This window comes from Hypanus sabinus, chromosome 10 (assembly GCF_030144855.1).
Source record: "Hypanus sabinus isolate sHypSab1 chromosome 10, sHypSab1.hap1, whole genome shotgun sequence".
NCBI lineage: Eukaryota > Metazoa > Chordata > Chondrichthyes > Myliobatiformes > Dasyatidae > Hypanus > Hypanus sabinus.
In genome coordinates this window covers 118022734-118040476 of record NC_082715.1, presented here as the reverse complement: position 1 = coordinate 118040476, position 17743 = coordinate 118022734, and the positions used below count along the sequence as shown (strand labels likewise).

The 17743-nt window shown below is 37.1% G+C and overlaps 1 protein-coding gene across 2 annotated transcripts in view; it reads right to left on the bottom strand.

Annotated features, from left to right (window-relative positions):
* The window catches only part of LOC132401031 (uncharacterized), a 53023-nt gene that overhangs the window by 22804 nt on the left and 12476 nt on the right, over positions 1 to 17743 (bottom strand). Inside the window, exon 1 of one of the 2 annotated variants that reach the window (XM_059982787.1) lies at positions 17517 to 17536. The exons of the other annotated variant lie outside the window; for it this stretch is intronic. Within the exon in view, the coding sequence (XP_059838770.1) occupies positions 17517 to 17525 (9 nt within the window). The 5' untranslated portion in view covers positions 17526 to 17536. Of the gene's footprint in view, positions 1 to 17516; positions 17537 to 17743 lie in introns of those variants that run through there. 2 annotated transcript variants of the gene reach the window in all.

Genomic DNA, 17743 nt, shown 5'->3' with positions numbered 1-17743 from the left:
TTTTTGTGTTGCATCATATCCAGGGTAATAATTATTTTGTTCTCCTTTACGCAAGTGACATTAAACAGCCTTGAACGTAGATTAACCTTAGTTAAGTGAAGCAGCTATTAAGTACAAACTGGTTGAGTATAAAACGAGTCCTCTAGTACCATGGTAATTGGCAACTGGGAAATTAATCATTACTTTGGAATTTGAAATTGGTATTTTGGGCAATAGATTGGAACAATAGAGAAGTAATTTGAACTGTCACTTTTACTAACAATGTTTCTTTTTCCAGAATTTTTTAGGATTTGCTTAAGACTTTTGAGATACTGGTGTATCAGTTGGCCTGATGGTCTCTATGTCTTGAAGTATTTCGCTATTTTCACTTTCCATATATACTACCTGGACTTCTGAGTGCTTCCAGAACTTAATGTTCTAATTTCAGATTTCTAACATCTCATTTTTATTTTCATTTATGAGATAAGAGATACCAGAAGGTCCAGTGAGGAGTATGGTGACAGAAGAAAAGGCATGTGTACCTGTTCAAGTACTTGTTCCAATTGAACAAGTATCAGTGGAATCAGCATATGGAGAGTTAATTTCATCAAGACTATTACAAGGATAGAAATAAACAGCATTTCTGGGGCATCATACACAAAATGCTGGAAGAACTCAGCAGGACAGGCAGCATCTATGGAAAAGAATAAAAGTTGATATTTCTGCACTGACACCCCTTATCAGGACAGGAAAGGAAGGGTGAAGAAGCAGATTAAGAAGCTGAGGGATGGGAAGGAGTACAAGCTAGAAGGTGAAAGGTAAAGCAGGTGGGTGGGGGGGGGGTGTAAAGTAAGAAGCTGGGAAGTGATAGATGAAGAAAGTTAAGGGCTGGAGAAGAAGGAATCTGATAGGAGAGGAGGATGAATCATGGGAGAAAGGGAAGGAGATGGGGGGGGGGGGTAACCAAGGGAAGGGGATATGCTGATTAGGAAAAGAGAAGAGGCAAGAGGACATCCAGAGTGGGTAAATGAAGAAGGGGGGGAGGGGAAATTACTGGCTGTTGGAGAAATCAATGTTCATGCTATTCGGTTGGAAACTGCCCAGGTGGAATATGAGGTGTTGCTCCTCTAACGTGAGAGTGGCTTCATCATGGCAGTAGAAGAGGCAATGGACCAACATGTTGGATTGTAATTAAAATGGTTGACCACTGGGAAAGTCTGCTTTTTGTTGGTGGAATGAGGAGGATGTTGTAGAACAGAGGGACTTTGAAGTTCAGGTGCATGATTTCCCAAAAGTAGAGTCACAGGTAGACAGTGTGGTGAAAAAGGCTTTAGGCACGTGCATCTTCATAAAGCAAACCACTGAGTGTAGAAGTTGGGAGGTTATGTTGCTGTTGTCCAAGATGCCGATAAAGCCACAATAAGAGCATTGTCAAACAAGAGAAAATCTGCAGATGCTGGAAATCCAAGCAACACACACAAAATGCTGGAGGAAGTCAGAAAGCCAGGCAGCATCTATGGAAAAGCATATGAGATCCTGCTGAAGGTTCTTGGCCCAAAACGTAGGCTGTACACTTTTCCATAGATCCTGCCTGGCCTGCTGAGTTCCTGCAGCATTTTGTGTGTGTGTTGCTAAGAGCATTGTGTTGAATTTTGTTCACCCTTATTTAAGGAAGACTTTACTAAACTGGAAAAGAGTGCAGAAATGATTTACAAGGATTTTGCTGGGAACTCAAGGAACTGAGTTATAGGGAGAGGTTGGACAGGTGAAGTCATTTTTTCCATAAGACCAAAAGACATTAGAGCAGAATTAGACCATTCAGCCCATTGAGTCTACTCCACCATTCCATCATGGCTGATTCCTAATCCCACTCAACCCCTTACACCTGCCTTCTCACCATATCCTTTGATGCCTGCGTTCCACAGATATATTACTCTCTGGCTAAAAAGAATTCCTTCTTACCTCTGTTCTAAAAGGTCAACCCTCAGTTTTTAGGCACACCATAGGAAACATCCTCTCCACATCCACCCTAGGAGTCCTTTCAACATTCGGTAGGTTTCAATGAGGTCTCCTCACATTCTTTAACTTTCAGTGAGTACAGGTCCAAAGCTCCAAACACTCCTCATATGTTAACACCTTCAATCCTGGAATCATCCTTGTGAACCTCCTCGAGACTCTCTCCAATAACAACACATCTTTTCTCAGATGTAGGCTCCATAACTGTTGGCAATACTCCAAGTGCAGCCTGACCAGTGTCTTATAAAGGCTTAGCATTATCTCCTTTCTTTTATATTCTATTCTCCTTCAAATAAATGCCACCATTGTATTTGCCTTCTTTACCACAAACTCAACCTGTAAATTAACCTCTAGGAGCCTTGCACGAGGACTCCCAAGTCCCTCTGCACCTCTGATGTTTGAACCTTCTCCCCATTTAGATAAAATTCCACTCTATTGTTCTTCTTACCAAAATGCATTCTCATGCATTTCCCAACATTGTATTCCATCAGCCACCTTTTTGCCCATTAGTCCGATTTGTGTTAGTCCTGCTGCAAACGCATTGCTTCCTCAGCACTACCTACCCCTCCACCTATCTTTGTATCATCCGCAAGCTTTACCACAAAGCTGTCAATTCCATTATCCAAATCATTGGCAGATAATGTGAGAAATAATGGTTGCAATATTGACCCCCTGAGGAACACCACTAGCTATTGGTAGCCAACAAGAAAAGGTTCCCTTTATTCCCACTTGGTACCTCCTACCTGTCAGCCATTCCTCTATCTTTGACAGTATCATTCCTATAATACCATGATATTTTATCTTATTAAATAGCCTCATGTTTGGCACTTTATCAAACTCCTTCTACAAATACAAGTAAATGACATCCACTGCCTCTCCTTTGACCAACCCTGCTTGCTACTTCATTGAAGAAATCTAACAGATTTCTTAAGCAAGATTTCCCTTCACAGAAACCATGCTAACTTGGACTTATTTTAACATTAGTCTCCAGGTATCCCACAACCTCATCCTTAATAATGGACTGCAAAACTTTCCCAGCCACTGAAGTTAAGCTAACTAGCCTATGATTTCCTTTCTATTGCCTTCCTCCCTTCTGAGAGTGGAGAGATACTTGTAATCTTCCAGTCTTCTGGGACCATGCCAGAATCAAGTGATTCATGTAAAATCATGAGCCTTGGCTGCTGTATTTACCAATAATCAGAGATCCCCTTTCTTCAGGCTTTTTCAAGGTAATAGACAGGGTTGTCCTTTATGTCCTTTATTATTTGATATTGCCCTGGAGCCCTTGGCAATTGCTATTCGTGATCCACCTAATATATTTGGCATTATTCGTGGGAACGGGACGCATAAAATATCATTATATGCAGATGACCTGTTATTGCATAATTTTAACCCAGAGAAATCCATTCCTGCAGTAATGACTCTACTTGCCCAGTTTAGTAGTTTTTCTAGTTATAAATTGAATCTTGATAAGAGTGTGCTTTTCTCATTAAATATGCAAAACCCTATTTATAGACAATCACCATTTAGATTGATTACTGATTATTTTACTTATTTGGGGGTTAAAATTACTAAAAAGTATAAGGATGTATTTAAAGTTAATGTCTTACCTTTAATTGATCATGTTAAACAACTGTTTACTAAATGGTCCCCACTGTCCTTGTCTTTGATCGGTAGAGTTAATGCTGTTAAGATGTTTATTTAACCAAAATATCTGTATCTATTTCAGGCAGTATCAATTTTTATTCCTAAATCTTTTTTTGATACTATTGATTCTAAAATTTCTTCATATATATGGCAATATAGAAATCCCAGGTTAAGTAAGAATTATTGACAGAAATCAAAAAAGGAAAGCAGTTTGGCTTTGCCAAATATTACATTTTATTATTGGGGAATTAATATTCGATATTTAACATTTTTGATACAACAGCTGGATGAATCTCATTCCCCACAATGGATGAAGCTTGAGTGGGAATCTGTACCCGGGCTTTAATAGGCTTCTATTTTAGGATCTGTGCTTCCCATTGTATTTACTAAACCGAACATACAAATGATAAATCCAATAATTGAACATACAATACGAATATGATTTCAATCTTGTAAATATCTGGATTGAATAAATTAATCTTCTCAAGCTCTATTATATGTAAATTTTTTCCTTCTAGAATTGATCAAGCTTTTTTGCTATAGCAGGTTTTTGTGATATATTTATGAATGATTATTTTATGTCTTTTGAACAGTTGTCTAATAAATATGATTTGCCAATATCACAATTTTTCTGATATTTACAGATTAGAAACTTCCTGAATGCCACTTTACCTACTTTTCTGATATCATATCCAGTCAAAGTTGCAGAAACAGTTTTAGGTTTAAACCCCTTTCAGAAGAGTTTAACACCAATTATTTATGATCTGATTATGAATATACATCCAGGTATTTCTGATAAAATTATGAACGAGTGGGAAAGAGAACTTCAAATATCTTTACCTACAGAGAGATGGAAGAAAATTCTTAAACCAGAGAATACTTCTTCAATGTGTGGCAGACATGCTTTGATACAATTTAAGGTGGTTCATAGGGCTCATATGTCCAAGGATTAGTTAGCACTTTTCTACCATCATATAAACCCTGTTTGTGATAGATGTAATTCTGAAGTAGCTTCTTTGACACATATGTCCTGGTTTTGTCCTCTGTTAATAAAATATTAGAAAAACATTATTGATAGTATTTCAGTAGATCTGTGTGTTGATTTACAACCTCATCCTAATACTGCAATCTTTGGACTACCAGTGAAATAATCTAGTCATTTATCCTCATCAGCTTGTTATTTAATCATTTTTGTGACATTAATAGCCAGAAGATCCATTTTATTTAAATGGGAAGATTCCAACCCACTTACCACATTTCAATGGTTTTTCCAAACAATAGCATGTCTAAGTTTGGAATAAAAATTAGGAGCAGTACTATGGACCCTCTGTTCAATTTAAAGAAAGTTGCAAGTCATTTACTCAACATTTTCATATGATGTAAGTTGACCTTTTCTGTATCCTCTTTTCCGTTATATTTTATGTAGTTAATGACAAATTATAATTTCAACAGACGAAATATGGCAGCCTAATCATTCTTTGTTTTTTTGGCTTAGCTTTTTTTAGTTTGGGGGGGGTTTCTTTTTTTTGTCTTTTTTTCCTTTTACAATGACAGTTTTCATGGTTAATTACTAAGATATTGAGAGGTTAGACTCCATTTGTTGCTTGGAATTTGTGTTTTTACATGTTAATCGTTATTAATGTATTCCTGATCTCTATGTATCAGTACCAATATTGATAAGTTTGTTAATTGGAAAGTTAATAAAAATATTGAAACGGATATCTCTAACATCTGCATTTATTTTTGTTTTCATTTATGAGGTAAGAGATATCAGAAGGTCTAGTGTGCTGATCTGATATTTCAGAAGCCTAACTTGTGGTCCAGAAACTAATCTGTTTTTCCAACATGAACGTAACCAGCACACAGAGAGTGAATTCCTCCAAGTCCATCAGAATGATAAAACTAAACGGAATTTCCATAACACATCAGTTAAGATCTTCATAAATGGGTTACATATACTTAACATGGAGTAGGGTGACATCACCTGTCTGGATTTACATCTCACTTAAACCTAACAACTTTACACGTGCAAAACCTGTCTCTGCCCTGAATTTTAACTTCAATTGTCTGACCAGATAGAAAGAACAGCCAGACTCTACAGACAAGACAAACAGGAGAATTGATGAAGAGTCTCAGCCTGAAACACTTTATTCTTTTCCAGAGATGCTGCCTGTCCTGCTATATCGCTAATTTTTAATAAACTAAATTTTCCGGAATTTCCAGTTGATGAACATTTGGTATTAGATGCACCCAATACTGTAGAAGAAATAAAGAAGGCAATTATTTTGATAAACTCAGATAAAGCACCCGGTCCAGATGGTTATGAAGCTGAATTTTTTAAAACCTTTTCAAATTTACTCTCTTCCTGGTAATGTAAATTTTTTAAACATTCTTTATTAGTAGGTAAATTACCACAATCCTTTTATGAAGCATCTATTTCCTTAACTTTTAAAAAAGATAAAGATCCTACTGAATGTACATCATATAGGCCTGTATCTTTGTTGAATGTGGATTCTAATATCTTTTCCAAAATATTTGCAATGAGATTAGAGAAGGTCTGCCTCAAATTATTTCTCAGGATCAGATATGATTTCTTCAAAATTGTTATTCACACTTTAACATTAGGAGGTTAATGAATATTATATACACTTCTTATAATACTTTGGAACGTGTTGTTTTGCTTGACACCGAGAAGGCATTTGATAGACTTGAAAGGGAATATTCATTTATTATATTTAAGAAATTTAATTTTAGTTCAAAGTTTTTATCTTGGATTTAATGGTTATATCATACACCCTGTTTTGCAGTATTTACCAGTAATCAGAGATCCCCTTTTAATATGAAATTGATGCCACAACCTTAATGTGAGAGGAGGAATATTTAAAGTCAGGCATTACTTTTGCAAGGAGTGGTACATCCCTGGAACTTGTGACTAGGAGTGGTGGTGGAAGCCGATGTGATAACAACCTAACAGAAGCATTTAAACATGACATTGAGAGGATGGAGGAATCTAAGACTATTGTTCCTGCCTCAACCATTTCCTCTGACAGCTTGTTTCATTTTCTCAGCACCTTCTGCACAATGGTGCCCCTCAGGTCTCTTCCAAATCATTCCCCTCTCACTCTGAATCTGTGTCTCCAAGATTTAGAACATCAAACAGTAGAGCACAATACAGGCCATTCACCCCAAGATGTTATATTGATTTTTTATCCCACTGTATAATTAATCTAACCCTTACCTCCGACAGGATCCTTAATTTTGCAGTCATCCATGTGCCTATTTAAGTATTTATTTATTTATTTATTCTTTCATTCATCCATTCATTGAATTGCCCATTTATTTATTTATTGATGTATGTACGAATGCTACCGCTTTGGTTACTTTCCACACACAAAGCCATGCTGTCTCCTGCTAATCAGACTGCCTATCCCGATGCTGGTAGATCCTGTACCTCAGAATTCCCCCCAGTAATTTCTCTACTACTGATGTCAGGCTGACTAGTCTCTAGTTCTGTGGCTTGTCTTTGCTACTACTCTTTAAAAATTTAATGATATTAGCCACCGTCCAGTTTCCAGTGGCTAATATTGAAGCAAATACAGTTCGAGTATCCCTTATCTGAAATTCCAAAACCCAAAAACTTCCAAAATCTGAATTATTTTCTGAGCACTGACATGATGTCACAAATGGAAAATCGTGTAGATTCCCAGGCAATACACAGGTCACTGCACACCACAGAGAGTTCTGAGAAGTGACCTCATGTACGTAATGAACAGAAGTAACAAAAAGTAGGAAATCACTGCATTAAGTGAAAAATTAAGATCCCAATCGTCCCATTTTCCCCTTAAAGTACTCTTAGTTTTATAGTCAAAGGATACACTCTTCCCTGACATCCTAATCAAAAGTCTGCCACCTTTTTCTTAACCATCTCTCTTGTCTCTCAGCCAATGTTCTCTAAGTCTGCCAGGCTTTCCCTTCATCCTAACATGAACCTGTGCCCCTGGATTCTTGACACCACACTTTGAAAAGCTCCCATTTGCCATTCATTCCTTTCTCTTCAAACTGGGTCACTGGATTGACAACTGCTGGATCCTGTCTAATTCACCCAAAACTAGCCCAGCCGCAGGTTAGTATCTTAAACTGTGGACCTGTCCTATCCTTTCTCATCACTATCCAGAAACTAGTTCAAAGTTCCAACTACAAAGTGATTTTATTGTGAAGGTATGTAGGCACGTGTCCCCTTGAGATTCATTTTCTTGCAGCATTTACAGGAAAAAGGAATACAATAGAACTTATCAAAAATTAGGCATAAACAGACAAAGACCAATAAAGAACCAATGGAAAAAAAAAACAAACTGTGCAATCAAAATATACTGCGAACAAAAATTGTAAAGAGTCTTTAAATATGAACCTGTGTTGTAGAATCAGTTCAGTCATGGTGATTGAAGTTATCCACAGACTGATGGTTGTAGGGTGATATCTGTTCCTGAACCTGATGGTGTGGGACCTAAGGCTTCTGGACCTTAGGTTCAGAAGAGAAGAGGGCATGGCCTGGATGGTGGGGGTTGGTGGGTCGTTTCTTTGATGATGGATACTGCTTTCTCATGGCGTCATTCCGCATCAATGTATTTAATGGTGGGGAGGGCTTTGTCTGTGATGGACAGGGCTGTGCCCACCTTTTCAATTGCTGTTTTCATACCAGGTCATGATGCAACCAGTTTGGGTAATTTCCACTCCGCATCTGTAGCTGTTTGTTAAAGATTTTGGTGACCTGCCAAATCTACACAAACTTCTGAGACGGTAGCGGTATTTGTCATAACTTTGGTGAGACCTCTTACTTGCTGGTCCCAGGTCAGATTCTCTGATATGTTAACAAGGAATATAGAAGTAGATATCTAAAAAAATTAGATTTAGGTAACTTAAATTTGTTGGAAAGTTGGTCGAAAGACGTCAAACTACCTTCAAAAAAAAGATCACAAAAACATTTTATACCTTTCCTTTTCCATATGCTAAAAGCTTGATCTGTCAAAGAAGGTTTGAAAAAAATTAAGTAAAATTAAGTAAAATAGGGCTATCAAGAACGAAGTTTTTCAGAGTAAAAAACTTACGAAATTGAAATTCGTAATGTATGTTTGACAACAGGGTTGGATATCTGTTTATTGAAGTTAACTAAATCAGCAGGAAGAGAAGAACCAAGAACGGAGAATAGAGAATATCCCTGTGGCTCATTGCATTCTAAATTTACCCACTGTGGGCACAATGGTGAATCCAAATCTAATTTCCAATATATTAAGTTACGAGTATTATTCGCCCAATAGTAAAATCTAAAGTTAGGTAAAGCTAAACCACCATCTTTTTTAGATTTTTGTAATTGCCTTTTACTTAACCTGGGGCTTTTATTTTGCCACACAAATGAGGAAATTTTGAATCAATGTTATCAAAAAAAGATTTAGGAATAAAAATTGGTAAAGCTTGAAATAAATATAAAAATTTCAGTAAAATCATCATTTTAATAGCATTAATCCGACCAACTAATGATAAGGATAAGGGAGACCATCTTGTAGTAAGTTGTTGAATTTGATGAAGCATAGGTAAAAAATTCAGTCTAAATAAATCTTTATATTTCTTGGTAATTTTTATACCTAAATAGATAAAGTTATCAGTAACAACTTTAAATGGTATCCTGTCATTCAATAAAGTTTGCGCATTTAAAGGGAATAAATCACTCTTATCCAAGTTTAGTTTATAACCAGAAAAACTACCAAATTGAGCCAACAAGGATAAAATAGCGGGAATAGACCCGTCAGGATCAGAAATATATAACAACAGGTCATCAGCATAAAGTGATAACTTGTATAACTTCTCATTACGGGTAATACCAAAAATATTAGGAGATTCACGAATAGCAATGGCTAAAGGTTCTAATGCGATATTAAATAATAAAGGACTTAAGGGACAACCTTGTCTCGTACCATGAGATAATTGAAAAAAAGAGGATCTGTAATTATTTGTAAGAATAGAAGCAACAGGTTTATAATATATTAGTTTGATCCATGATATAAAATTAGGACTAAAATTAAAATATCTCAAAGCGTTAAATAAGTATGTCCATTCAACTCTATCAAAAGCTTTTTCAGCATCTAATGAAATAACACATTCTGGGATTGTGGGTGATGAAGTATAAATTATATTAATCAATTTTCTAACATTAAAAAAGGAATACCAATTCCTAATAAAACCAGTTTGGTCTTCTGAAATAATCTGTGATAGTACCTTTTCTAACCTAATAGCTAAAATTTTTGTAAGAATCTTAGAGTCTACACTTAGTAGTGATATAGGGCGATAAGATGCACATAAAGTAGGATCCTTATCTTTTTTAAGAATGAGAGAGATAGTAGCTTCATAAAAAGACTGAGGTAATCTCTTCTTAGCAAATGCATCATTAAAGATTTCACATAACTAAGGGGAAAGCAAAGAAGAAAAAGTTTTAAAAAATTCTATAATATAACCATCAGGACCAGGAGCTTTCCCTGAATTCATTGATGAGATAGCCTCTCCTATTTCGGCCATAGAGATAGGAGCATCGAACAAGCTACGATCTTCATCTGTCAGTTTGGGAATATTCAAATTGTTAAAAAAATTATCCATCATGGACAGATCGCCATCAAATTCTGATTGATATAAAGATTTATAAAACTCTTGAAAAGTGTTATTGATTTCTTTATGATCAGTAGTCAGATTACCGTCTTGTTTACAAATTTTAATAATTTGTCGCTTAGTCAAAATAGCTTTTAATTGGTTAGCTAACAATTTACCAGTTCGATCACTATGGATATAAAATTGAGCCCTGGTCCTAATTAATTGATTCTCAATTGAAGAAGATAATAATAAGCTATGCTCCATTTGAAGCTCAACTCTCTTCTTATAAAGTTCTTTGGTAGGAGTCACGGAATAAATCTTATCAATTTCTTTAATTTTATCCACTAATAAAGCAATATCTAAATATCTTTGTTTTCTTTTACCAACGGAATATGAGATAATTTGTCCACGGATAAAAGCCTTAAAAGAGTCCCAAAGTATTCCTCTATCAATCTCTTCAGTATAGTTTGTTGAGAAAAACAAGTCAATTTGCTGTTTTATGTAGGCGATAAATTCTGGATCTTGAAGCAAAGTAGCGTTAAGTCTCCAAGATCTAGTATTATTGGAAAAGTCCGAAATCTTGATAGATAACTTCAAAGGTGCATGATCCGAAATAGCAATAGAATCATATTTACAATCAGTAACATCTGTTAATAAATGATGATCAATAAGGAAATAATCAATTCTAGAATAACTGTGATATACATGTGAAAAAAATGAAAATTCTTTATCTTTAGGGTTCAAAAACCGCCATATTTCAGTAATTCCCGAATCAACCATAAAAGAATTAATAAGTAAGGCTGATCTATTTGGAAGAATTCGGATAGATTTAGATCTATCCAGCAAAGGATTCAGACAACAATTGAAATCTCCACCCATTATCAACATATATTCATTTAGATTAGGAAGGGAAGTAAATAAACGTTTAAAAAATTCAGGGCAGTCAAAGTTTGGAGCATAAATATTAACTAGAACCACTTTTCGATTAAAAAGTGAACCAGTTATCAACAAAAATCTGCCCTGTGGATCAAAAATAATTTCATGATGTGTAAACGAAATTGAGGGGTCTATATAAATAGACACACCCCTAATTTTGGCGGTACAATTCGAGTGAAATTGTTGACCCTTCCAGAACCCAAAAAATCGTTGATTATCCTCCCTCCTAATATGGGTCTCCTGTGCAAAAATAATATCAGCATTTAGTCTATGGAATACTTTAAATATTTTTTTACGTTTAATCGGATGATTTAAACCATTAGTATTCCAAGAGATAAAGTTAATAGACTTATCCATCATGCCAATATTAGTTGCATATATCATAAAAGGTTAAAAAGACACATAACCCATAATTCAGAAAGATGGTAAAATGATTCAGGAGCAACCGGAGAACATGACACCTCAACAATATTAATAATTTAAAGTCGGCCCATAAACTAAAAGAAAAAAATAAAAAGCAAAAGCGTGAAAAAGATCCCTACCCCTTCCCCCAACCCCACGAAAAAAAGCCAAGCGGCAGGCGCACAAACTAACACTAATATTACCCCCATTTTCAAGATGGCAACTTCATGAAAAGAAAGAAAAGAGAAACTATATAACACCCAGATATAAATCCAGGGTTGTAAAAAGAAAGAATATATATCAATCAAAATGAAAAAATAATATAAAAAAGCAAAAAATCATTAATAAAAAAAGGATAACCATTGAAGTTTAAAATAGTGTAATATGCCTTTAAAAAAAGATTCCATATTCAAATATAAGGAAATGACGTTTCAAAAACAGAGACTTATGGGAAGAAAAGACATTTTGAAAGGATCATATTACAAAATATAAATGTAAATTCACCGATCTTTTTTTTAAAAAAAAGGTGATCAAAATAAGATTTAAAAAGGATTCAATAACCACTACAATATATATAAAAGAAAAAGGTACAAAAATTCAAAACATTCGTCCCATTCTCAAATACAGGCAAATAGACGCTTGCGGAAAGCAAAGACTTATGGGAAGAAGAAACGACATCTTAAAAAATAAATCATTATTACAAAGTCTCAACATGTATATCTAATCCAGAGAGAAAAAAAATTAATTAAGAAAAAAGACATTATAGTAAAGTTAAAAGAGCATCTGTAAATCATGATAACAAAAAAAAACCCAGGTCTACAGACCACAGTAAAAAGCTATACCGCAGCTTCATAAGTTAAAGCCTAAAACGGAATGGCATCTTCTCTCCAAAAGTTCTTCCACATAACACATAGTTCAAATTGTACTTCTTCGCTTCTTCCGGAGTATTAAAGAAGCGCTGACTGTCATCGCTCAACGTAATTCTGAGATTCGCTGGGTATCTTAAAGCTTGTTTAAGTCCAATCGAATGAATCTCTGCCATCACCGGTTTAAAAGTGATTCTCCCCCTCATTACCTCAAATGAATAATCTTCAACAATACGAAAGTTGTTGCTTCTGTGAGAAATCATACCTTTCTGACCAGCTAATCGAATTAAAAGTTCTTTCTCACGAGGTTAATGGAGACGGATGATCACAGCTCGTGGCTTGTCTCTCTCAGACGAAAATCTCGAAACTCTGTGGGCACGATCAATAGTAGGTTTAGCCCGCAAAGCGTCCTCGCCAAAAATTTCTCACAATAAGTTAGAGAAAAATTCAGTTAAGTCACCAGACTCAACATTTTCGGGAAATCCAATAATAAGCAAGTTCTGTCTGCGAGATCGGTTTTCAAGATCGGTGATTTTAAACTTATTCTGCTCCACCATTTTAGCGGTCGACCGTACCTTCTCCTCCAAAGTTTCAATTGTACGTATTTTTTCACAAATTATCTTGTCAAGAGCCGCAAACTTTTCTTCATGGCGTTCAATAACTGCTGCCTACGATTGAAGCTTGGTATCAAATGATCTAACGACTTCTTCAAGCTCAGACATTTTCGCAGTAAGTTTATTTTCCAGACTTGCAAGTTTAGTATCCAGTTTAGTATCCAGAAGACTGGAGATTGCATCGAGAGTTATAGGGTCTTTAGACGATTTCTTAGGTACAGACATTTTAAGTTTGAAAAAATTAAATCAAGTATTATTTTAAAAAAGAAATAAATCGTAAATATCAACCCATGTAATTAAGTACAAAAAGATTTGATTAAAGGGTGATTATAGCATAAAAAATGAAGAGCGCCTAAAAGGCAGACGTCTACGTCGCCATCTTGAAACTCCTCCTCCTCCCTGCCTTTCTCAATGACTGAACTTGCTCTCACTGGCTCTGCTTCATCCCATGACTTGCTCCTACTTGGAGTTCAATGGCTTCCCCCCTCACCAACAAAACTTAAATCCTCTCCCCGAGTAGCATTAACGAATTTCCCTGCAAGGATATTGGTGCTTCTTTGATTCAGGTGTAATCTTTTGACTTCTACAGGTTGTGTCTACACCCCGTAGAGTTCCCGGTAATCCAAGAACTGGAATCACTATCCCCTGCACCAGTTCCTCCACCACAAGTTTAGCTGGCATATCTTCCTATTTCTGTCCTTTGCTAGTACATGATACCAGTAGTTATCTAGAGATCGCTACCTTAAATTCCCTGTTTCATAACTTCATACCTAACTCCCTATACTCCTTCTGCAGAATTCTCACCTCCCGTAGAACGCATTATCATTTGGGCTAACATGTACAATCACCTCTGGCTGGTCACCCTGTACCTCCAGAATTTTCTACAGCCACTTAGAGGCATCTTGACTATGTCACCATGGAGGCAAAGCACCATCCTAGCATCTCTTCCACAGCTTCAGAATCTCTTGCCTGTCCTACTCACTACTGAGTCTCATGTCAGTATTGTTCCTGTCTGACTGTGACCTTTCCCTCTGAGCCTCAGAGCCAGTTACAGTGCCAAAAGACTTGACCACTGCACCAGCCTCTGTTGTTATCAACAATATCCGAGGGGACATGCATGCTAGTGAGGGGAATACTGCACTGACTTGCGACTCCCCTAATTTTTCTTGATGGTCACCCATTTATCTGAAGCCTGAACCATGAATGCTGCCACTCAGTGAAATGCTCAGATATAAAACTCTCAGCTTTCCGTTCCGATTACATCAAACTCCAGTTCCACTTCCTTGACGCTGTCTGTCAGGCACTACACTGGTGTGCAATTCCCACAGTTGTACTCCTGAGGTTCCCTGACTTCACATCACGTAGGAGAAGTATTCCACTACCCTAGCTACCTCCAGCCTGCACTAAATCAAGTACCGATGATGAGCAGCAAAATCTGAATGAGACCTGAGTCCTTTCACCAAGGCCTCAACTCCCCATTCTCTGATCATCTGCTCCAAAAGGTGACTCCACTTCTTCTTGTGAAGTTTAATGGCAGTTGGTAGACCGACACAAGGTGCATTACTGCCGCTTACTGAGTTGGAGTGTGGAGCAAATTCTACCCACCATAAAACTCCAATAATATCAAGAAGTCTTTTGCTTTTCAGAAAGTTAAATTTGTACTTCTATATATTACAATGGCAGTGATATCCTAACAAACTTTCAATGTTAAACAGTGTCTGTCCCAAAGATCTCAATTTAGCAATTAGAAGTTTCCTTTGCACCTCATAGGATCTGCACTCAAACAATATCGGCTGCACCTTTTCTTGACAAGTGCACTTCCCACAAATGTCTGTAACATGCATATTAATGATGAACATGGAATTATTTAACCTGGTATGTCCAGTACATAAACATGTAAGTATAACTTTTTCCCTCCTTTTAAACTCATCTCCCAGTTGAGTTCTTAACATCCTCTGATTTTATATAAATCCCATTCTTTCTTTTCCTTATCCTAACTTTGTTGCCACAGTTATTGAATAGAATTTATTAATTATGGCTTTTACCTCTCCTTTATGCAAAGGCACCACTATTTTTATAGCCTTTATTTTAAGTGATTGCTTGGCAAGAGTGTCTGTCACCTCATTTCCTTCAACCCCAACATGGACAGGATCCCATGTGATATGTATACACAAGCCCAGACCCTGCAGCCTCAATGGCTGTCCAATCTCAAGATGAATGTCTGGCCTACAATTTGAAATACCCATCTCAATAGCTGTCAAGTCTGAGATCAAACCAGAGCACAGAAGTACATAATCAAAGCGTACTTCTTCGACCCATGCAAGGCTAAAATGATAGCAACCACCTCAGACATGAATGGTGATATTTCATCTGATAGATGTTTCTGAATAGTCACCAGAAACTTCGGAACATAAACAGAAACTCCAGAATGACCTGTCACTGGATCCTATGAAGCTTCTGTGTAGATATGTAAGAATCCATAATATCTGGCTTGTAATATTGCCAGACTTCCTGTGCTATGAATAAGCAATCACTCCTCATCTTGATTTTTCCCTGAAGGCCGAAATCAACCACAAGCGAAGGTTAATACCATGGAGAGGTGACAGAATGGGGTAAATGGGAATCATATTCCACATTAACCAACACCAGATTTTCTGCCCATTCATTTCCCATCCATCCAAAATTGAAGACCTTATGAATACAGTGCTCCCAACACCCTACAAATATTATCAATATTAGATGACCAACTTTATGTCCTCTTAATTAAAGCAATAAACCATTGCTAACTGAAACTGTGTAGATTTGAAGGTACTTCACCCATTTCTACCAGTAATGTTGAAAAAGGGGGTGATTTAATAGCACAACAACATAATATCAATGTTTGAGCTTGAACTTTATCTGGGGGCTTTAAGACTGCTGGTGATGTTAACCCATAAGCGACACATCCATAATCAAAGACATTTGGCAATGTAGATGGACCTCCTACTTGCACCCCAATCACACCCAACTAAACACCTGAGCACACTAGGGGCTTTTTCACACTTCTCTCGGATTTTATTCACATGCATCTTTCACGTTAACCTTGTGTCTATCCACATACCTAGAAACATTACCATTAACTCTTCTGTAAGACTTTTACCACATAACTTGAGATCAATTGTGAAGGTGACTCCACTCAACCGTAACCTATTTTTATTGGAATAAAATTCCCTATAATGAACCAGTCAATGAAATTGGTCTTTTTTAAAGTTCCTGCTCTGACTCCAAGCAATTAGACCATGGTTAAATCCTCCCAGGTCCAATAAACTAATCTCTGCAACACCAGCTCCCTGGACGTGATCTGCTGCCTGTGCGTAACGTACTCAAGCAATTTATGTAGCTGAGAACAGGCCCATTCTAACACTTAAGAAACAAAATAAAGCCTTGAAGAGTAAATAGCTTTCTTGTTTGCAGCATCTCAAAGGAGGGATACGTTGAACTTTGCTGGAATTTCTCCAGTCATTTGGATCTTGTAGGTGACTGGATTCCAGGTGTACAGAACTCCATCCGATGAATACCATAACTCATCCAAAGTGAAGATGATGAGGCCCTGTGCAAAACCTCCTTCCACCTGCACCAGAGGGAAGAGGGAGAGAGAAAAAGACAAAGTGAGAGAATAAAGAAAAACACCAAAGGATGAGAAATTGAATGAGGGAGAGGGAGAGAGAAAGAAGGGAAAGGAAAGAAAAGAGAATCAGTTCAGCCAACTGGCCTTTAACCCTTCATCCTCCCCCCATTTGTTTTAACAAGGGAGATGTTAAACTATCTACCTTCACTGGTTGATCCTGTGTTCATTCTTCAAGGTGGTCAGGTGATCTCGAATTCTGCTATCCAGGGTTTATATATCTCTTAAGGAGCTTTCCTAGAATTGATAGGTGGCTGGATAGGGGTGGCCAGAGTGAGCGCACATCCCAGTTCCTGGGTATAAGTTTGAAACCCAACCTCAGACAGGCCAAGCTGATCTCAACCCAATGTTCAAAGGTCAAAGTTCAAAGTAAAATTTACTATCAGAGTGCATACAGGTCACCACGTACCCAAGTCCCTTGGCTTAATGTCTATAGTCAACCAAACACTGAATAGGTGCAAGTTCACTGCTCACAGCTATGCCTGCAGGCATTTCAAGGGGTTACTGAATATACTGTATTCCCAGAGAAAGGCTATTCGGTCCATCTAATCCAGCAGATTTGCCCTGACCTGACCCAATTTGAGCCTGAATGTCTGACTCAGAATATATAACAGAACTGAACTCGGTGCCTTCCTACAGGTCTTAATTTAGATGCAAAGTGAATTCCAAGAGTCAGATGAGACCATGATTGTTAACTCTCACTATTTTACAGAAGCAGTACCACATTGTGAAGTAGCTCATTGGCTGTAAGCTGACCTTCGACATGCTGAGATGCAGGAATCCCGGCCGTCTTTCCCCACCACTCCTGTTAACACCAGGGCACTTATTCCTTGCGCAGCAAAGGAAGCTCACCTGCCCAATGTCCAACGCCTGGTTCAGGCTCATGCTGACACCCAAGACAACGTCAGTGCGGAGATCCTGAAATCAAAGTACTCTGAGTGACAAAGGGTTAGTTGAACTTGCCAGAAAGCTGCTTCACATGT